A 23,001-nucleotide genomic window follows, 5' to 3' on the forward strand; every position below is an offset into this window, starting at 1 on the left:
TTCATTGTAATCGGTCCAGTAGTTCTTGCGTGAAAGAGTAACAAACACACACATACACATCCATCCTCACTAACTTTCGCATTTATAATATTAGTATGATAATAATAATTAATAATTAATTGTTATTATTTATACCTACCGTATTACCTTACCTTCGCTTAGACGTACCTAATAGGTCATGCTTTACCTTATTTGGTTTACTTTATTAGTTTTTCGCTTATTCACAGTTCACACAAATGACAATCTTCCAATTCGTTGTTTTGGAATTTTCAAAGCAATTACAACTCTACATTTCATTTAAACCGACTCTATTATTTCATACTTACGCAACTTTAACATCTACCTCGTTCAACTCTATTTAGTCCTAGTCACAATCAGTTTCTGACCCAATATCATTAATTAAAAAGCCTTCTTGCACATTGCACTGAGCCTAAATCTAATAACCAGCCCGACAAAAGCGTCCCAGTGTTTACGTTCAATCTCGAAGCTCCGGGCACAGTAGTTCTATAGCTTGGGAATTAATTTGCTTATCGGTAACGGATTAATATTGAGATTAAAGAGGATTCTGGAACTGCTCAGGTAGATATGAATATCATTGTATTTGAGGACATTTGAATTTGGCTTGTTCTTTAGATGGAGTGTTATTGAATTTTCGGGAAGTGTTGCTGTTTTACTGATAACCTAACTTACCATTTTTAATTGCGGTTTTTATTTTTCTTTTCCTCGTGTAAATATATGTACCATCTGGGCCTCGCGGTTTTACCTGCGTTGCTTCTTAGTGATGATTATAGTATCTTCGTGATGATAAAATAAAGCCTTTCTCGATAAAGGGCCTATCTAATACTGAAATGATTTCTTAAAATCGGAATCGTAGTTTTTGAGATAAGTGCGATCAACCAAACCAACGAAAAATCATTAATATAGATTCAAATGAAGCACTAATTCGAGTTATCCTTTATATTACGTGTTCTAAATTTAATTGCAATCGTTTCAGTATTTTTTTCGTGAAAGAGTAACAAACAGCCATACATACTGCCAAACTTTCGTATTCTATTATGTAATAGAAGTAAAGAACAAAGAAAATCATTTCGACTCTAAAATTGTTCGAATACTTCTTTTTACATTCAGCTCATTTATTCTTTCATATTATTTGTTAAATAAAACAATATAAGAATTTATTCCACGCTCCGAACATGGGAGCCGTATTTCATCATTAATTTGCTAGGTCTCTTGGGTTTTAAATAAAACAACTGGATGATATCACCAAAAATTTATTTCACAGCATAAACGCAGAATAATACAAAAATAAACTGCCGAGAGCAAATAATTATGAGTTTACATCGAATTGTTGTCAAGCCTCCTTCATAATTTGAGAACATTTATTTTAGGGAAATATTAAGATCTTTTATAATTTCATAATAATTTATTATAAAATTAATAAAAAAGTAACCATTGATTCATGAATAATAATTTTCGATTTCATTAAGATTTTTCAGTAAATTATCATCAGTTTTCATGGTATGTAAATAGCAAAAAATTCCTAAAAATGATGGATCTTTAGATAACCACAAATGTATATCTTAAAAAAATGAACGTTCTTCTCCTTGCCTTGAAGGCATGTAACGTATCGAAAATTATTCTTCAATAGCTATATCGCATAAACGATGAACGTTTGATTTATCAAAAAAAAAAAATATCTTACAAATAAAAACTATAATATTATTATCTACCGGATATATTTAAAAAGGTCTTTGATGAAAAAGGAAATATAGAGGAAATAAATCGTTTATTCATACATAAAAATCATATTTTTATATTTAGTATGAGGGTAGATTGACAAAAACTCTGATCTCACTTTCATAAATAAACTAAAGTTATGAAGTTATCTTACAATAGCTTAAATATAGTATATTTCACACAAAATGTTTACACATTAACCCATTGAGCCCCGAGCGGCCCGATCGGACCACGACACAGATTTTCTATTGTGTCTGTGATTCCGGGGGCTGAGTTAGTTTAAACTTTAAATCAAAATCTCTTATGAGTAATGGACGGCATTCGATATGTTAATATTGAATGTTTCATTTTTTTACGTCTTGATTATCATAAAAAATAATAATAATGTACCTATCAAATTAATACACAAATTCATTCAGTTTAAAACTTATAAAATAAATCAAATTTTATTAATACATGACGTTGTGTGAACAGTTTTGTGTGTAAAATACTTATTTGTATAAAAATACACAATAAAGGTAGCCTAATTCGTGACGTAATAAAAGTAATAAATTAAAAAAATCATTAATTGCTTAACCAAATTAAGCACCAAGGTAAATGGTAGGAGTAATATTTAAATACAGTACTTATTCCAGATATTTGAACAGAAAAAAAATTCAATTTGCATCGTTAATATAGAAAAGAAAGAAAATGGCTACCTTTATCATATATTTTCTAAATTGCATTGCACATAAGTGCCTACAACGCTGTGCGTAAAAACGCGTGCAAGAAAAAATATCAATTCCATAATTTATTTTATAGACGTCTAAAATCAGGCAGTTTAAAAACACATTAATACATCCTATATGGTAGAATTATTTTACATTTCAGTCTTAGTAATAAAGTTGGTGTGAAGTTTGTATTTTTTAAGAAGTAAAGTAACTAATGTAGAAAATAGAATAATTTGGATTTTGTAATCATGTTTTACATAGCTTAATTATTAAAGTAACACTATTAAACAATAATTCATATTTCTTAAGTTATTTAATTAATGCCCTTTATAAATAAAGCTTACAGGAATTTCAGGAGATTTTTTGATAAAGATTTTAATATTCATTTGCCACAAAATGTATCAATCCTTAGGAGACCAAAGAAAATAAATTTAAAATGTATTATGATAATCACATGAAATAATCTCCACCCATTCAAGTTAAATAGGTAATAAGAGATATGCATATTTTGAAATACAAAGAAGACGATTCCTTTCTAAAAGACATTGTATCGATAACATGACATTCTTAGACATTATCCAGAAAGAAAATGTATATTTTAAAGACTACGGATTGAAATAGCTATTTCAAAATATTTATAAATACAATATGACTTCAATTTTTTTTGTATAATGTTTAATTTACTAATTTCTTATGACGTCACACATATTATTGTAACAAATGTGTTAAAATGTCTACAAACTTCACACCTAGTTTAATATTTACAATCATCTAAGTAAATCTCTTTAAGCTACTTAAAATTACATTCTTTGACATCTATTTTAAAGCTTTAAAAATTTTAGGCCTTCAATATTCGTATTAAATTCACAATTTCTGACCGAACATACATTTCTAATAAAAAAAATTATTTTCTCGACTGTACCATTTTATTTGCCACCAGGTGTATTTTCAATTACACTAAGAGACACACACTTAAAAATATATCAAAATGAGATCAAACGTGAGTCCCGTTTCCCGTGCCATTACCTGTAATAAAGTATAGATTAGTAAAATATATATTTTTGAAAATAAACAACTAAATTAAGAAAGCTCTTAAGAATTACATTAATCTAATATAACTGTTTAAATTTTTGATGTAAAGACAGGCAGGCAGATTTTATATGCATTAAATTTAATTTTTAAATGGAAGCCTGTTATATTATAGCCACACAGTTGAAAATAAATATCGCAACTTAATTTACAAGTAGGACAGTATAATAACTTGAATTTTTGATGTGAATTAAAGAGGACCTCGGTTTATCCGAAATTTTCATATCCGAAAAATACGCTCTCCCAATCGCTTCGGATAAGCGAGTTTTTTTTTAATTTGAAAATAAATCATTATATTATACGCCTTAATCCTTATCTTTGAAACAAAATAAGTAATATCCACAGAAATTCAATATTTTATTTATAACTAGTGGTCCGGCCCGGCTTCGCCGGTGGTAAATATTTCGCAATAAAAGGTGGCCTATGTCCTTTCTCGGGTATCAAAATATCTCCGTACCAAATTTCATGCAAATTGGTTTAGTAGTTTAGGCGTGATTGAGTAACAGACAGACAGAGTTACTTTCGCATTTATAATATTAGTATGGATAGTTTCAAACCCGTTACAATAGAGATTTATCACTACAAACTACGCTTACCTTTAGATAATTTTGAAGTTTGCAGACCTTGGCTTGTCGGCGGCAAAATGTAAAGGGCCGACTGGTTTATTTTAGGTGCCTTTGAACAAAAGTTTAATTCTGTAAAGCACCTTATACACTATCTTACTTAATATAATAATCTAGATAAAGTTTTAATTGACATTTTAATTAATCGTTTTTTTGTTGTTCCTTTTGTACATAATGAAAAGATATTTTAAGATTCAGAATCTTAAACTTCAGAGGTCGAAGATTTGGGATTACAGTAATTATTTATTTATCCTGATTCTACATAAATCTATTTCTACATGATGTATCTTGTAAATAATAATATATATTAAGTTTCAAATAAACTTTTATCATAGAAATACCCTTCACTCCTATTTCCCTAAACTAAAACAACCCTAAAATAATATACGTTGTACAATCACCCTAACAGTAATACAATTTATCAATTTTAGAATCTATTCGATTTTCCTTTGTACAATGTTAAACTATCAAAATTATATTAACTTCAATTTGATTGTTTTACATTTCAATTTATCCGCTATCTACATTGTTATTTTCTGGAGGATATTTTAAGAGGATTTGAATTTTGAACTACAATCAAATAAATTTATAATTAACTTGTTCGCAAACACAATAAGTCGAATAAATTGATGAATAAACAATTTATTTCAGTCTCTATGAAATAACGGTATATTTAAATAGATAATGACACGATCATTTATTTATTTTGATCATTTACTTTATTATTAAAACAAATCACAATATTATACCTAGTTTAAATTAAGGCTATTCTAAATTTTCCTACTCTATCTATTCTTTACATAGTTGAGGAAGGTATAAAAAGGATATAATATTAAGGTACAGGTCGCGTCAAGTAAAAAGAACGCTGACGGTTAAGCTGCGCATTGGCGATTTATCGGTCTATTTGGTGTTATGAGGTGGTATAAGAATAACAAATAGGTAGTTGCGAAGCCACGATTCGCGAGCCTAGTTCAAAAATAAAATGATCGGCACATAGCTTACGTGCAAAACTCGATCCATGCTCAAACACACCCCATCACTTTCATCCAGCGTTCTTTTTACGTGACGCGTACTGTAAAGGTATAGACTAATTGAAAGCTAATTGTTTTTGAGCTTTTCTGATAAGGAACTAAAAATAAAAAAGAGAATTTGTGCCAAGCACAAGTGTCAGAAGTGAAATTTCTTTGGCAAGATTCAAAGATACCAAAATCGTCGCATTACGCCATGACGTGACGGTATTGTCATGACGCGACCTTTAAATTTTACTCTCAACGTGCCTGAAGAAGTTACACTTCAATAAAAAAAATATTTAGTTTAAAAGATTTAACTTTAAAAGAGTAATCCACAAACTGTATTGCTTCTGCGCCACCATCTTACTTATCTACTTATCAACCAATTGATTGTTTTTTATAAAAATAGTCGCATTGGTCCCGTCTGTTTCAATCCTATATAAAAATAAAACATTTCCACCCACATTTAAATCGAAAAGAAACAGAGAATAAGCTCAATTTAGAACCCTTGTTACTACAAAGACAACCCAAATATATTTAATGTGTCTAAAAATAGCTCTTGAGCCATAATATAATAAACATAACTAACGCCAAAAGTCTTTCATTTCCTTTTATTCCCTCACTTATAAGGAGAAATCTTCCCTAAAATATAATACGATATCTATAGTAAAACTAAAGGATATCCAAATAATCCAAAAACAGATACAAATTTAAAAACAGGTCCGAATGACAGCATCCCTTTAAAATTAGCTTAACACTAAAAACGGCGAAATTTGTGACCTCTTAAAAGCACTGTTACCCTTTTGTTCAAGCAAAAAATATTCGTTATCTTGATTCGTTGGGCGTTTTACTATTTAAAGCAGAACAATTATTGCAATAAGAATAACAAACATTCTATAAATTTAGTCTATTTAACCTCAAATAGTAGGGAAACTCCTAAAATAATAACATAATAAAAACCCCTCCCGAAATAAAACTAATACAATATTAAAAATTACTTTTCAAAATTACCTGCGGTTGAGCTGATGTGCCTTGGGGACTAGAAGCGATACGAGATGATGATGTACACGGTGGTGACGTCATACCACCTGGTTATGAAATATCTATTTATATACGGTCTTACTAATAAAATGCTAATGCAATGCTATGACATTTTAAGTGTTTATATTATAGATTTTAGTACAAAAGTAATTAGTACTCTTGAAAATTTGAAAAAATGTAGCTAGTTAGGTTAGGTTAGAAGTTATTGTTTTAGCACAGATATATCAAAAACATGATGAAAACTATGTTGTAAGTGCAAAAAAATAACTGGTAAGAACGAACTGGTAACATATTAAATATCTAGGTATTGCAAAAAATAGAACGACGCAAAATTATCACAAATGTAACCAAAATAACAAACCTGATTGATGATGAATACTCTTCAAAGTATAATAGGGTGGCGGTGCATTTTTAGACGAAGTATTTGGTTGTGGAGGATATGCTGTAAAATTAATACGTTTTAAATTCTATAACTCAAGTTTAATTATATTATCTTGAACAGTGGTAACTTGAGCACCTCTAGGGTATACTAACTTATAGTTAGGAGAAACCAAACTATAGAGACACAATGTTGTTATAAGTTCCACAAATCAATACAACAGCTGTAAGTTAGTTAAATAAATACAATGATTATTAATCCCTTATTTTCTCTAAAAAAGGTACTTTGTTCTGTAATTTTTCTAACAACATTATCATCACAAACTCTGATTATTTTTATGCAATTCATACATAATATGATCATTTAAAAAACTATCGTATAAACACAAGTACACTTCGAAACGTCCTTTATTAAAATGACATTGTATTATATACTCTTACTAATTTATCTTCTAATCTATACTAATATTATAAAGCTCAAGAGTTTGTTTGTTTGTTTGAACGCGCTAATCTCGGGAACCACTGGTCCGATTTGAAAAATACTTTCGGTGTTAGATAGCTCATTTATCGAGGAAGGCTACATGCTATATATCATCACGCTAAGGCCAACAGGAGAGGAGCCACGGGGGTGAAACCGCGCGGAGCAGCTAGTAATTTATAAAGCTAACACATAATGTAATAATATAATTAAATTATAGAATGAATTCACAATGTAACTTACCAAGAGGTCCACTGCCAGTTAAATACGGATTGCCATACGTCGCTGCATACCGTACGTCCACACCAGACATTATAACGCCGGGATTCGACATTGGTATCACTAAAAATATTAGAGATTTTAGTTTTTTTATTATTTCTCACTGTATTTTTCAATAAAATTGATGGTTATAATTGTTAAAATACGTTTAACTTGATTGTGTTTTATTTTAATGTTTTATTTTAATATACAGACTTCTTTATCTAGAACTGACTGGCTGATCAAACGCAAATGTTTTAAATTAATCTAAATGAAAAACAATATTGTTAACTAACATGTAATTAAACTAACATGAGAAATTTTAAACGATTAAAAACATCAAAAAAAAAACTCGAGGCAGGATTCGAACCGGCATCTTTTTGCCAAACCGGATCAACGTCTAGCCAGAAAACGAATGTCTTCTACTCTTTCGATTTTATGTGCCTAAAGAACACCCCACGCTTTCTATTTAGATAATTAAACAACAATCTCAATAAATAGGCTGATCAAGTTTAAGATTATTATTCTTTTTCATCTTTTATGTGTATAATGGTAAAACTATGACAATTCAAAAGAACTTCTAGAAGAAGTCTAATTGAATAAATAAATGTTTGAGTTTGTGTATCCTTTATATCTTCAATACTCACAATCCGGTCCCATCCCGGTAAGTCTTCCACAACTCTGTTGCCTGTTCAATGATCCACAATGACTCTGGTATGTGGACATATCCGTGCTTCGTGAGAGGGAACTTGTGTCGGGGGGCGCGTAGTCACGGGTGTAGTCTACGTAGGGGACATAGCCATTTTGGTTGGGCTGTTGGTACAATAAATAATAAATATTATGATTATGTATATAGAAAAACAAGACAAATGGAGAGAAAACATTGTGATGATGAGAGTGAAAGGTAAATTAATTAGATGTTTCATAAAATGTTACTTTAATTACAAATTAAACTTATAATTTGTTTATACTAAAGATAGACGCTGAACCTGTGTTAGACGTAATTGTAAAGATATCTTCAACACAGCAACAACGCTCATCGTTATTTATAAACAATATAACATTTGAACTGCAAAAGATATATCTTGATATTTTGATAGATTTTGATCTCCAAAATCTACGAAATATATACGTAGCAGTTCACTGTTCAACATCATCCCAATTCTGTTGTTCAATCGAAATAACATGTCATATTTCACCCCTTAAGATATTCGGACCAAAGTGAAGTACACCAGACAAGCAAATAATAATCAACTTGTTTGTTTCTATGAAGTTTCTTGCTCCTGGTGTTACAAAGGACCTCCTTGGAGATTCGAATTACAACCAGAACAATTATTACCATCTTCAATTAATGTTTCTTAATTATGATTTGGGATTGCTCTTGCACTTTTTATGTCATATTACAATTGATCCTTTTGTTTTCTATTAAATGTATTTCGTAGATCTATATGTAGTACAATATAAACCAATAAATCTATCGTTGTATCAAATTTCAAACAGAAAAGATCAGCTTTATTTACATCTAGAATATAGCACAATTCTAGGCAAAACCTAGTTACATTCTTATGAACTAACCAGCATAAAATAGTCCAGAAAACAGCACAATTTAAGGCATAACTTAGTTATTTATATTCGTATGTACCAACCACCAAAAATCAGTCTAGAATATACTTAGCAGAATTTTAGGCACAACCAAGTTTTATGAAACCTCAATATTATCATTCAATTGTAAGATAATCAACCAAACAAACCCACGAACAGTAATCGTCTCAGTTTCACAGGATTCCGTATCAAATTACACGAGGTTATTTGAAAAGCAGTCACGTTTTGAATTATTTCTTAGCGGTAGTTTATACGGCTTTCTGAATTAATAATCGTTGCTTTGATGAATGGAAAATGTTGGATTTGTTTGTTAAATGTATGTATTTTGTTAAGTCATTTTCTATAAGGGTTATGCGGTCAAACGGATCATGGAATCAAGTAGGTACCTATGTACCAACATAAACATCGTATAGCAAGGAATGTGAATAAAGCATTATTAATAAGTATTTGAAATTGATTTAATCACTGTCTCAATTCGTTTCCTAGCTCTATTTGATGTGCCCTCTACACAAAAGGCAGTGTTGGCCCAACAAATGATTGTCGATATACTGCCATTACGGCGAGATAGACCCTTTAAACAATCGTGATTGCCTCTAATCGCCCATAGCGTTGATGGCCCAAAATAGCTTGTCCTGACAAAACTAGACGCTAAATTCTAAATTCGCCACACCAAAGCATATATTAGAGCCTAAAACTCGATCTCTGTCGCATGTAGACTGTACAAATTGCTTGAGCGCTGGCATGTGCAAATTCTCGTGACGTATGACGTCATAGTGTAGATTAGGTACTGTTTGCATTCGCTTGTTTCCATCAAATGTGAGATTGGCTTTGAAATGCAGGTCATTTTCAAGTTGTATTGTCTCATCTAGTTTAGTGATTTTCGCCTATTTCTTTGTTGTATTGAATTTATCTAAATTTGTGCACGATCAAAGTTGTATTCGTCAAAAGGTTGTTCGCTTCTCTGATTGAATGTTTTTATTCTTTTACTAGCTGTGCTCCGCGGTTTTACCCGTAGTGCTCCGCTCCTGTTGGTCTAAGGCTGATGATATAGCCTATAAACTTCCTCGATAAATGGGCTATGTAACACTGAAGGAATTTTTTAAATCGGGCCACTAGTTCCTGAGATTAGCGCGTTAAAACAAACTCTTCAGCTTTATAATATTATTAGTATCTAGATTGTTTCATCATTTCGGTATGGAATGTGTCTGTTAGTGGTGGGTTGTTAGGTGTTATGTTTATGAGTGTCAATTCTATGATCAACCTGATAGATACCTAACCATAACCTGATACATAACCTGATAGATAGATAATATGATGACATTCTGCTATAATGACCGTGATAATGACCGCGATCATGAAAAAAAAGTAAATGTTAAAAAATGTTATGACAATAATTCAAAAGTGCTTTTATAAGGCCGGTTGCAGAGCTTCACCGACCATCAGTGCGTATGTCAGTCGCGCTTGTCATATGTATGACAATACGCGTGCGTATGGTCAGTCTAGCTATGAACGGTTTTATGAATTTCCATACATATGACAAGCGCGACTAACGTACGCACGCACTGATGGTCGGTCAAGCTCTGCAACCGGCCTAAGAAGTCTATAGTCCTTTCCACCTAAGATGATTTCTGTGACACATCGATTTTTGACACGTGTAGAGATGTCTGTACTGAAATCATATCAATTCTTTCCGATAATCGATAATATTTTATATGGAAATGAAATCGATTTGAATAATGTACCAAAATTAGTTTTTTCGGCATTTCGCCATCAATTAACTAAGGAAATTTAGCAAACAACAGCAACAAAAAGTCAACAATAACAATTAGTAACAATAGCAGAATACCACGTAAAGTATCAATATAAAAATACAACTTGTATACAAGGCTGACGCACTCGTACAGACGATTGACTCGATTGACAAACGATCACAAGATGGGCGCCGATTATATGATTTTCCAACTCTATGATTTTTCAACGATCCATTTCATGTACACGAGTTACGTAGGTATTACATTTTTGTGTTATTTTATTTTATTTTTCATTATATCAAACTAAACAATACTGTTTTTGATTTATAAGCTTAAGATGTTTCATTTTTATATTTTTGGTAATAATGCCGCCATAAAATAAAAATATTATGCACTAAAATTATTTTGGCGTTTTAAACATAAAATACGTAATTCGGAACACGATGAAGTGTTACAGGAATCATCATAGCTGAAAAGGACTATAATTGAATAAATAAATGTTTGAGTTTGAGTTTGAATAATCAACTCACCGTGAATGGCATGCTGTTCAACGCAAACTCCCCGCTATACCGTTGGTATTGTTTCATCATTTCGGTATCGAGTGTCTCTGGGAGTGGTACAGGGCCTGCTAGAGGTAGACCCAAATTTGTTGTTAGATGTAATGTTGAACGGAGATCTGTTTCTGATTCGTTTGATACATCCTGTGGTATGAAGATAGTTTTATTATATGCGTATTATTTCTATGTTTTGTTTTCAACAACAACGATTAAGCAGTTCATGAGATTTGTGTGTTGAACCGTTTCGTATTTATCTTTAGTTTTTTTTAATTATAGTTTCTACTTTCATATATTTGAAATAATATATTTTTGTTGTTATTCGACGTTATCAAAACAAGCAATATTGTAGCTACTAATTTACATCTACACAATCATTATAGACATAGAACTATAAATTTCACTTAAAAACCACAATTTCACAAACCATTTCACAACTACCCTCAATGTGACGCAACTCCATTTTCAAGTCGCTTATGTTGGAATTCCGATCGCTTTCAAACTGACAACCCTTGTTAATGTCAGGGATGTCTGGCTTCTTGACGTCACATTTGTTACTTTTACGTTGGCAGAGCATAATGATGAACATTATTACGAATATTATGATCGTTAGTAATGACGCGCCAGATATTATGATTATGAGCGAGGATGATTCTGAAAAAATTGGTGATTAGTATTTATGATGATATTTATTAGTGATGATGAGTCTTTTTGATACAGATTAAAAATGATTTCAAAAGTTTTTTTTTATTTGTTATGTTGATAATAACAACAAATGAACGATAAGTACAAATATTAGAAAATTGTAGTAGGTGACCATTTTTCACACAACAATTTTATTACCTCAAATAGCAATTATTAAAGCATTACAATTGTGTTATGTAATCAATTACCATTTAAAAATTAACGGATTTAAAACGCGAATTATTCAATTATAACATTTATCCTTTTAAACAAATGACAAATTTACAGGAAGCGTTAAAAATATTTAATTTCATTTTTTTTTATATACTTACTATCTGGCAAAAGATTTATTTGCATACTGTCCACTCCATACGCGTTGCTGACTGTACAATTGTATGAACCAAAATGTCTGGCTTGACTGTCTCTTATTATAAGTGTCGATTTTGTCAATCTATCAGCTAAGGTTTCTTCTAGAAATACGTATTCCTAAAAGAAAAGGGACATTTTAGAACTGTTAAATATTTAATATAAAAAAAAATTCGGTTTGTAGTCATTTAGTGCTTTGCAATAAGAGGGATTTATTTTTAATATATTTTTTTTCTTTTTAAATCCCCTAGATATCTTCCTTATTAGGTATGTTATGTACCTACATCGTGACGTAAGAATTTATTTATTACATTATACTTGTTTTTTCTTCAACCTTACCATCTAAAGTACCTTATTCGTGTTAAGCTTTTTTGTTATAAAACTTATCAATTGAAAATATTTACTTATCACCGTTATAAAATCATATAAAGTCGTTAGAAGAGGCACTATTAAGCATCGAGCTATTAAGACATTATATTACACATAATAATATAACAGTTACTAAGATTTCCTATAAGCTCATTCACCTCGTATAACACTATTTCTAAGAAAAGCTAAGGTGTTGAAGATCTCTAGAACAATATGAGTCCTTGTGTCTATGGAACATTCGAGAACCCTTTGGTTCGTTTGAAGATAGAGGATACTTTAACACTTAACCCGCCATTGGTGACCTTATATGTCTGTGAGACCGGGCAGTTAAAGAAACCCAAATATTTTTGTCACCGTTTATCGCATTACACTGTGGTTTCGAGTAGCTGCCTAATTTCGCGCCCCCTACCGCTAGTCTATCCCGCGAGAGCGACGCAGGCGCAGGTTACAGAGTTTTGGCCCCAGCCCGGTGCGTGAGACCGGCGTCACCAACTAAGTAAGTCAAATAGTTATTGTGTATTTTTTTTATTTTACTCATTTTGATAAAGCTATTGTTGTAATTTATAGTTTAATCATATAATTCTATTATTAGTAAACGTTTTGCTAGATTTGATCGATATTTTACAAGAAATTCTGTGTTTTTTGTTCAAATTGTGAACATTGTCTCAGCATGTCTTACGAAAGAAATCTGCGTCGTCTCGAGGTTTTTTTGCAAGAAGCAGTATCTGATGGGGATAGATTATAAACGTCATTGGTAATTGAATCTGGAAGTGACTTCGAACCAGATAATTTCGAACCAGATCGCACGTAGTAGGTACCAACTTGCTCTAGTTGTTTGGCTGTTGAAGATGAGTGATTTTAGTATTGTATATTTATTTTTTTGGTCGAAGTATTACCATTTATGTTACTTAATTTTATGTTTTCAATGTCATAAGACTGACTAAGCCTAATTTTATTGTTAAATAATTAAGATTGTTGCTTTATTTTTGAGTTTTAAAAAACCTTTGTTAAAATACTTGAAAATTTTAGTTATTTCAAAGATATTGTCTTAAGCTAAAAAAGGATATTTGATTTATGAAATACCTATGTTTTATTGACAACAAAACATCAAATTTTATATCTTTACCAATAAAAAGTAGCATGAACTGTAAATTACAGAAAAACTCGTAGTCAAAAACCCCGGTGCGTGAGACCGGGGTCACCAAGTCAAATTCACGTCACCAATGGCGGGTTAATTGTGGTATTATCCAACTATTTGTATAGTGGTAACTGATTAGACGGTTTTTGTTTGAATTATTATGATGTTACTGTTATCTCGATCTGTTTGACATGACTGGCAAAGATAAGAAACAAAATGGCGGATTTTTAACACAATAATGTAAAATTAGCTATAGAACCACATAGAATTTAAGTAGAAAGAAGGTATTTTCATAAACAAATATCTAGATATAATAGGTATTTCTGCAAAAACCTATTATGTTGTTTCGAAGTGAGCAATTGCGAAAACTAATTCCTGTTTAAGCACTGCAGTTTTTGTGTTATTTTCTCAAATCAATTTTTTTATCTTTCAACGTATTATATCATCAAAAAACTCTCTACATTGTCTTTTATGACGTCACATTGTGTTTATACATTTACATTACATTTTCCATTGCTACCGTAGCTGATCTATCTATTACAATACAATACAATACAAAAAGATTTATTGAGCCAAACAACACAATGATATGACATTCAAGACACCATTAAAAATAAAATACAAAAATAAATAAAAAGATTACAAAATTACAAAAATAAAATAACATGATAACAATCGAAATTACATGAGACATATCAAAATTGCATTGTAGCTACAAAAAGGCCCTGGCTCAGCATAAATGTTGCAGAGGCAAACTCCACAACGCTGGTAATTCTGCCAGATACCCACATGGCTAGTTTGCGCCTCTAAGATAGAAGGAGTATGCAATTAGATAAATAATAATAAGTACATAATATATTCAATAAATATATAATGAATAAGTTATATAATATATATAGGAGATAATATTTTTGGTCAAGTTTATGGGTAGTTTAGTATGTGTTAATTATGAAATGAATAAGCAAGCAATAAGAAATAACAATATAATAGAATATAATTTTGGATACGTATAATAGGTATTGGGTATTGTTGAAGAATATTAAATTACTAATGTTGGAATTTTAGCAGGAACGATTTGTAAGTGCGACGAAAGTTGGACTTACACTTAAGATTTTTTATTGGAGGGGGGATATTATTCCAACATTTCGTCGCGCTATATTTGAATGACCCACGAAAGGCTGAGGTTTTATGCTGCGGAATGGAGAGTTCGTGAGTTCCACTCCTTATTTCACCCCTACTAGCATCTTTACGCCACGACAATTTAGTATAGAGATACCCGGGCTGCTTAGTATGTATTGTATCGAACAAAAGACAGGCCAATAATAACTCTTGCCGACCCTTCATCTTTAAAAAGTTGATGCTGTTTAGGAATGGAGTTACATGTGACCTAGGTGGAATGGTAACGCAGAATCTTGCACAGGAATTCTGGACTCTCTGAATGAGGCGCTGTACTTTTCCTGTTAAGCATGGTCCGTAAACGGGAAGAGCGTAGTTTAGTTTAGAAAGCACAATGCTTTCACACAGCCTTATTCGTAGATCGACACTCAGAAAAGGTCGAATATTATAAAGGACTTTGAGTCGATAAAAACAGCTACTAACTAGGTTAGTAACATGATCTTCAAACCTCAACTGACTGCCGAAATCGATTCCCAAGTTTCGAGCAACAGGAACCCGTTATTATTATCAAACATTGCTTACCCGTAACTATTATAATACTTCAAATTAAACATAAAATACCACCGTAACAGATCTAACAATTCTTATCAAAAATTGCTTATCAATTACCCGTAACATTACCTACCTACTAAAAATGTAGGTATAAACATTCGCCAACTATTTTTTGGATCAACATCCAATTTGCCACGTTTACACTATTATTAACAAATTTCACACTTACTTGGTTATGAAAAGAATTAATTTCATTTCCTTCATACGCCCATATAACGAGGTCTGGCTTGGGGACAGAGAAGGATATACACTCTATCCTCACGCTGTCTCCTTCTATCCCGTACTGCGTCTGATTGGAAATTATTTTTGGGGGACCTGTAACAAAGTTTGTGTAAAATAACCTGATTCATAAGTTTAACACATTTTTTTATATTTATTCGATAACAAAATGTATTATTTCTCAATGTATAAATAAGTGTGTGTGTGTGTGTGAAGTCCCGTGTCCTCGTAGTGGGGTAAGGGGCAGATGCATTATGCATACATCTGATTCACTGATCGATTTCCTTTAGGGGCAAGTAGGTGATCAGCCTTCTGTATCCTACCAGACCGAGACATTTTTTTTTCTTCGTCTCCACCGGGAATCGAACCCAGGACACCTCGGTTCTACGCTCACGCGTCAACCACTGTAGGTACCAAGGAGGCGGTCAATGTATGAATTAAAATATTATTTAAAACATATGTGTCAAAAAAAACAACTACCATTGCACTTGTGTAACAAGCAATTCTTTCAATTCTAGGCAATTTTACTCATATTCAAAAGAATTATTAATTGTTTCCATTGCAAATTAAATAATAAAAAATCAAGGCAAAATCCGAAGTGACAGTATTATTTTATACATACGCCCGCGTAATCAAAGAAAAACTCACATAATTTCTATTCCCGTGGTGTTGTAGCGTGGATACAATATATGCGACCGTGTATATCGCGGCGGTAGACGCAGTACGAGCGTGCCCGTACGCAGGTCACGCGAATGTTTATACACGGCCGATACGCTACTTGTGTGACTATGCACACTGAGTGAACGCCTTCGTAGCTGGTTCACGTCCACTCCCGACGCTTCTGCTAGCGCCCGTGGAAACGCGGTGTGCCGTCACAGCCCGTATGTAGACGCGAGGGATTTATTCCGCGAGCGAAGCACGCGGGCTTCGCTATAATAACGTAGCGAAATAAAAGTCAGCGTTACTTCTTCAATGTAGAGCTTTCAAGGGCTGGTGAGATCTTCAATTCCGTGCGTAGAGAGCGTTGTGTTCCGTTGACTGCGAGAGCTTGACTGAGCTTTACTTCACTTGACTCATTTTACCTACGCTCGACGGAGGGGTTACCAAAGTAAAGTTTTACCGCACGGAGAGCCGGTGCTCTCCGATCAAATCATACGTTACTTGTACTATCTACCAGCCCTTTTCTTGCTCGTAACTTTATTCATTTCCAACATATAATAATACAAACACTATTTTCTTAAAATAGCCAAAAATACGTTTACAATGAAATACGATTCGTCATATAAAATAATTACAAACATACACAAATTCGAAGGTTACTACTAAACTTGCACATAACTTGTACCACACTTTTACAATATTGAAATTAACTTCAAATTCTCTTTATCTTACTCGTAAGAAATTATCAAAATTAACATATAACAAAATTCTCTATTACGAAGTATAATTCACATTTCCATAATATTTACTCGTTATTAAATAAACTGATTCTAAAAGCGCATGCATAGCACAATGCTCACACATGTAATGTAGCCTCATATGCTGCGCTAACGTAATATTTCGTAAAGATTTTACAAAACACAACTACGTATTATACATAATGCAAAATATTAACAATATTTTAAGTTTACAATAACAACGTCATCACCGTAATATGTGAGAAGTTTCCATAATGAACTATATAATACCAACTTGTACATAACATAAAACATACACAAAAAATAAATTAACAAGCTAAAATACCATTAATAGTCTAACTTACAATTAATATACATGCGATTATAATTATGCTAATCTATATCGACTATAACATAATAATCTATTTACAAACATAATGCTTCATGACTGTTAAAGTGAGAACTACTGTGCAACTATTAGGTATTTATTGTTCGTAACATTTTACAAATACGGCAACAAGAAATAAGCGGTGAAAGTCCTAAATAAGGCATTATTCATTATTTCTTGTCATCTTTAATCTTTACAATTTCCAAATATTACTGCTTTATTTATTTTAATAATTTTACAATTAATGTACCCAGATAACAAAGCTACATAACAATATTATATTTATCGACAATAATGTATCCTTAACCAAATTATTTATTTATCGATACGATATCAAACGATTAATTTACTATTACAAATAAACTACAATTTAATAATTTCAAAAACGTACTATTTAAACAAAATAAACAAAATTAACAATTCTACACTATAGCGAGATAACGACTACGTATTACTCGTTCGTCATTGGTTACCGTACTTACTGACTTGCTCGTATTGAGCACTGTGCGGTCTTATCCGTCTTACACACTAAATTATTTTCCTAAACATATTAACAACGACGTTACGTCGATCGCTAACACGTGGGATTTAGTGAAAAAAAAACTATCCTATGTCCTTTCTCAGGTCTCCAATATAAATCTATCTCCAAAATATTTACAAATCGGTTCAGTGGTTTAAGCACGAATTCGAGACAGACAGACAGTGCGATATTTTATACGATAGTGAGTGAAGTTCATGCATGCTAAAAAAGAACTTTACACATTATTAAATATACAATTATTGACTATCCATTTACCATTCCCAAAACCATACTTAACTACAAGCCTCCTACATTCACACAATGTCGTATGCAAACTTCGATAAACTTTTCTTCTAGTACCAGGTGAGAACAAAGTTAGTGGTTTAACTTTTTCGAGTTTCATCGAGTTTAGTGAAATAATGGATAAGTTCATATGAATTGTGACTGAATAGTTCATGTTATTGTGTAGCATTAATCCTTGTGAGTTGTTTTACTTTTTATGAAAAAATTACTTTTAATAAAGAGAAAATCTTCACAACATCTCTTTTCCATAAATTAAAGATCATAATCTTCAGATAAAAATCACACACCAAAATCTCTAAGTTACGATTTATAAGATAATTAGCAGGCGAGATTGTGGTCAAGCGCTTCCCTATCTAAAATAAGAAGAAAAACAAATAAAAAAATGTACTTTAGCTTTCACATCAGCAAATATTGAAATCCATAACATATAAGTCGTATACTTTTCATATCATAACTACATAGTATAAAACAAAGTCGCTTTCTCTGTCCCTATTTCCCTATGTCCCTTTGTATGCTTAAATCTTTAAAACTACGCAACGGACTTTGATGCGGTTTTTTTTAATAGATAGAGTGATTCAAGAGGAAGGTTTTAGTATATAACTTAATAGGTTTTAGACAAAGCGGGCGCAGCCGCGGGCGGTAAGATAGTAATTATATATTATACGTGTTGCATAATATAAACGATTAACTACTAAAATATATTAAGGGAAATAAACTTACCTTTAACATAAACCATAGCAGCCGCTTCAATATCCTTCCTGCCATCTATACTAGCTCGACACCAGTATTGCCCCGCTGATTGTTTCGTTATAGTCAATGAGAGGTTTGACGATTTACCTACGATCTGTGAAAGAACATTATAGATAGGGAGGCGAAGAGGGGAATTTTCTGCAATACTCGAGCGTGGCAGTTTAAGATATGAGAGATACCTTAGACCTAATAGAACAAACTTTTTCACTATTTAGCTCTATATGTAGTGACGCGCGCCTAGGATAGACGATCAGATTAGTAAAAAAAAATCGATAGTCTGAAATACTCGAGCGCGTCAGATTAAGATATTGGGGGTTGATTTTAGTGTTTTAAGACTAAATTTAATTAATCTGACCATAAGTCCTTGACGCCGCCGAGTTATAGGGTCGCAAACTTGTAAAAAAAAAACGTTAACCCGGCATTCTCGAGCGCGATTTTTTTTATTTTAATTTTGAAGAATATAATCTAAAACTTACCAAAAACACAAAATCTGCCGGTTTCCGCATGACCGGAAGTCTGGAGGAGCCATTTCATCTTCCGAAAAACGCGTTGCAGTATATAAGTCGCGAACTTTACTTTTTCAAAAAAAAAAAGTTTAAATAAGCAAAAAAGGTAATTTTATTTTACAAAAAAAGGTCTCTTTTCATTTTTGTCCAAAGTTTAATTTTTTTTTACTTGAAGCATCATAAAAACTCAAACTCCCGGTTTTTTGAGTATATCTCGAAAACTGAGGGTGGTAAGAAAAATTGATATGAAATAACGATGATTAAAAAAAAGAAACCCACAAACCTTTTTCGGTCAGATTAAGAGAACCCACCAACATTTTTATCAGATTAAGAAAATATGCTTTCAGGATACCTAGATAAACCTCCCCTATGAAAATCTGACGCGCTCGAGTATTTCAAAAGGACTTTTTTTTTCTGCATTTTCAAAAATTCATCGTAACTTATCGTCATGCCGTAATCGTCAGTTTTTTTAAGGGGAGATTTCTTGGGGCCTAATTAACACCCCATCCGAAAATCTGACGCGCTCGAGTAAATTTTTTTTTTGTGCATTTTTGACGAATTTATATGCCTAGCCCCACCACGCAAACCGGCAGATTAGTATACCGTTGTTATCAGAGGCACTTGAGGCATACGTAGTATGAATATCTGACGCGCTCGAGAATGCCCAAGTAACTGTTTTTTTTTACATTTTTGAAAATCCGTACACGCCAAACCCACCGCTAAAATGGTTTTTACCATAGAAGCTTTTCTTTTCGAAATTATTTTCTCTTTCGATTTTGATAAGTCTCGACGACGCCGTTGAATTACGCCATTTAGCTACCTCGCCTCCCTATCTATTATTTTAAGCATTTTTCAATCAGAGATGTCATAAAGTATCGGAATGATTTCATTTTAGTAATAGACGGACAAATCTCAATAGACGATTCAATAGTTACTTAGGTCAATTAAAATTTATAAGAAACATGTTTTATTTGTGCAAAATAATTTTACTGTGTGGGTATATATATAAGTATTTAGGACCAACATAAACATGACTAGTATGACTGTATTTATCTAAACCTATAAAGTTTAAAATAATCATCCTACAAAGCATAGATATGTAATATAAGCTACAAATACACACCTATCCTAATGTATAGAAAAAAAAAAAAAAACAAAAAACAATATTTTACTACTATTCTAGCATATAAAATGTGAATTTTACAAACTTTCTATACAAGAACAACTCGTGAACACTATATACAAATCCCAAGAAACACGCTTCAGTAGTGAGACTATCGCAGGCTGAAAGATTTAAATTCTTTCAAAGTAAAGAAACTAAGAAACTGTTTCGAATACGTATATGTTTATTTATTTTGTAACTTTTGGTATTTATATGTCATGAAATAAAGCCTTAGTCGATCCAAAAGAATCGTAAATTTAATTAAAAATATAACATATTAAATGTTGAAAACTATAAATAAAATGGCAAAATTTAATTAAACGAGTATAAATAAATATAATTACAATCACAATTAATTTAATATTAAGAAAAGGGAAACCTTATTTAATTATTTTTTAAATTTTGCACCATAAATATTATGTACCTTCCATTGATCATAATAATACAATGTAATGACATACAATAAATATCGTGGTCTCTTAATTACATCGAGTAAAGGTGATTCCATAACCAGATTTCTCATATTTTGATACTTTATTTCACATAATTTCTGAATAGAAACTAAAATGAAATATAATATCAGCACACAACAAACAATACAATGAAGTAAATCGATTTTAATATTATAAAAACACGCTTCCATAAGATAAAGTCATGAAAATATTGTATTGTAATTCGTCACCAATCCTGGATAGTCTTAAGTCGCATGATACAAACTTACAAATACACAGATGAAGCTAATAAAATCGTGTTAAAAATAAGTACGTACCTACACATTATTATCTGTAATTACGAGCGCCAAAAAACATAACAATAGTAAAACATATAAAATAATATAATTAAAATCAACTTACAATAACTCTATCCCGTTCATATCTCAACCAAAGGGTTTTAGGTTGTGGATGGCCATCCGCCATACAGCTAAGAGTGGCTGACGACCCGGATTCGCCTTCCACGTTTTGTGGTTTGTGTTTGAATGTTGGACCGTCTGTAACCATTATCTATATCAAGTAATTGCATAAAAATAAAACAAATAGTTAAAAGTTCACGATATTGACAGCCAAATTGCATACAGAAACAAATAATAAATATGTATATTTAAAAAAAGTTTCAACTCAATCTGTCCGTTTCAAGGGGGTGATTCAAAAACGAGTCTAAAAGAATCAGTTATATATAACTATTAACTATAGGCAACTGCCATGCAAATGCCATGCAAATTCCATTCAAATGCCATGCAAATTCCAAGCAAATGCCATGCAAACTGCCAAGCATATGCCATGCAAATGCCATGCAAATTCCATGCAAATGCCATGCAAATGCCATGCAAATTCCATGCAAATGCCATGCAAATGCCATGCAACTGCCATGCAAATTCCATGCAACTGCCAATGCAAATTTCATGCAAATGCCATGCAAATGCCATGCAACTGCCATGCAAATTCCATGCAACTGCCATGCAAATGCCATGCAACTGCCATGCAAATTCCATGCAAATGCCATGCAAATTCCATGCAACTGCCATGCAAATGCCATGCAAATTACATGCAACTGCCGTGCAAATTCCATGCAAATGCCATGCAAATGCCATGCAACTGCCTTGCAAATTCCATGCAAATGCCATGCAAATGCCATGCAAATGCCACGCAAATTCCATGCAAATGCCATGCAAATTCCATGCAACTGCCATGCAAATTCCATGCAACTGCCATGCAAATTCCATGCAAATGCCATGCAACTGCCATGCAAATTCCATGCAAATGCCATGCAACTGCCATGCAAATTCCATGCAACTGCCATGCAAATGCCATGCAACTGCCATGCAAATTCCATGCAAATGCCATGCAACTGCCATGCAAATTCCATGCAAATGCCATGCAAATGCCATGCAAATGCCATGCAACTGCCAATGCAAATTCCATGCAACTGCCATGCAAATGCTATGCAAATGCCATGCAAATGCCATGCAACTGCCATGCAAATTCCATGCAAATTCCATGCAAATGCCATGCAAATACCATGCAACTGCCATGCAAATTCCATGCAACTGCCATGTAAATGCCATGCAAATGCCATGCAAATTTCATGCAACTGCCATGCAAATTCCATGCAAATACCATGCAACTGCCATGCAAATTCCATGCAAATGCCATGCAAATTCCATGCAAATGCCATGCAAATGCCATGCAAATGCTATGCAACTGCCATGCAACTGCCATGCAAATTCCATGCAACTGCCATGC

General features: G+C 32.3%; 1 protein-coding gene across 1 annotated transcript in view; it reads right to left on the minus strand.

Annotated features, from left to right (window-relative positions):
• Positions 1–2,109: 2,109 nt before the first annotated feature.
• Positions 2,110–23,001, minus strand: part of LOC123703827 (irregular chiasm C-roughest protein-like) — a 110,440-nt gene continuing 89,548 nt past the window's right edge. Inside the window, exons 11-22 of the mRNA XM_045651991.1 lie at positions 21,616–21,749; positions 19,064–19,187; positions 15,686–15,831; positions 12,248–12,401; positions 11,659–11,885; positions 11,208–11,378; positions 7,972–8,137; positions 7,310–7,408; positions 6,572–6,652; positions 6,181–6,257; positions 4,133–4,211; positions 2,110–3,473 (exon numbers count right to left, since the gene is read on the minus strand). Of these exons, the coding sequence (XP_045507947.1) occupies positions 3,442–3,473; positions 4,133–4,211; positions 6,181–6,257; positions 6,572–6,652; positions 7,310–7,408; positions 7,972–8,137; positions 11,208–11,378; positions 11,659–11,885; positions 12,248–12,401; positions 15,686–15,831; positions 19,064–19,187; positions 21,616–21,749 (1,490 nt within the window). The 3' untranslated portion in view covers positions 2,110–3,441. The remainder of the gene's footprint in view (positions 3,474–4,132; positions 4,212–6,180; positions 6,258–6,571; positions 6,653–7,309; positions 7,409–7,971; positions 8,138–11,207; positions 11,379–11,658; positions 11,886–12,247; positions 12,402–15,685; positions 15,832–19,063; positions 19,188–21,615; positions 21,750–23,001) is intronic.

Source organism: Colias croceus, chromosome 27, assembly GCF_905220415.1.
Source record: "Colias croceus chromosome 27, ilColCroc2.1".
NCBI classification, from domain to species: domain Eukaryota; kingdom Metazoa; phylum Arthropoda; class Insecta; order Lepidoptera; family Pieridae; genus Colias; species Colias croceus.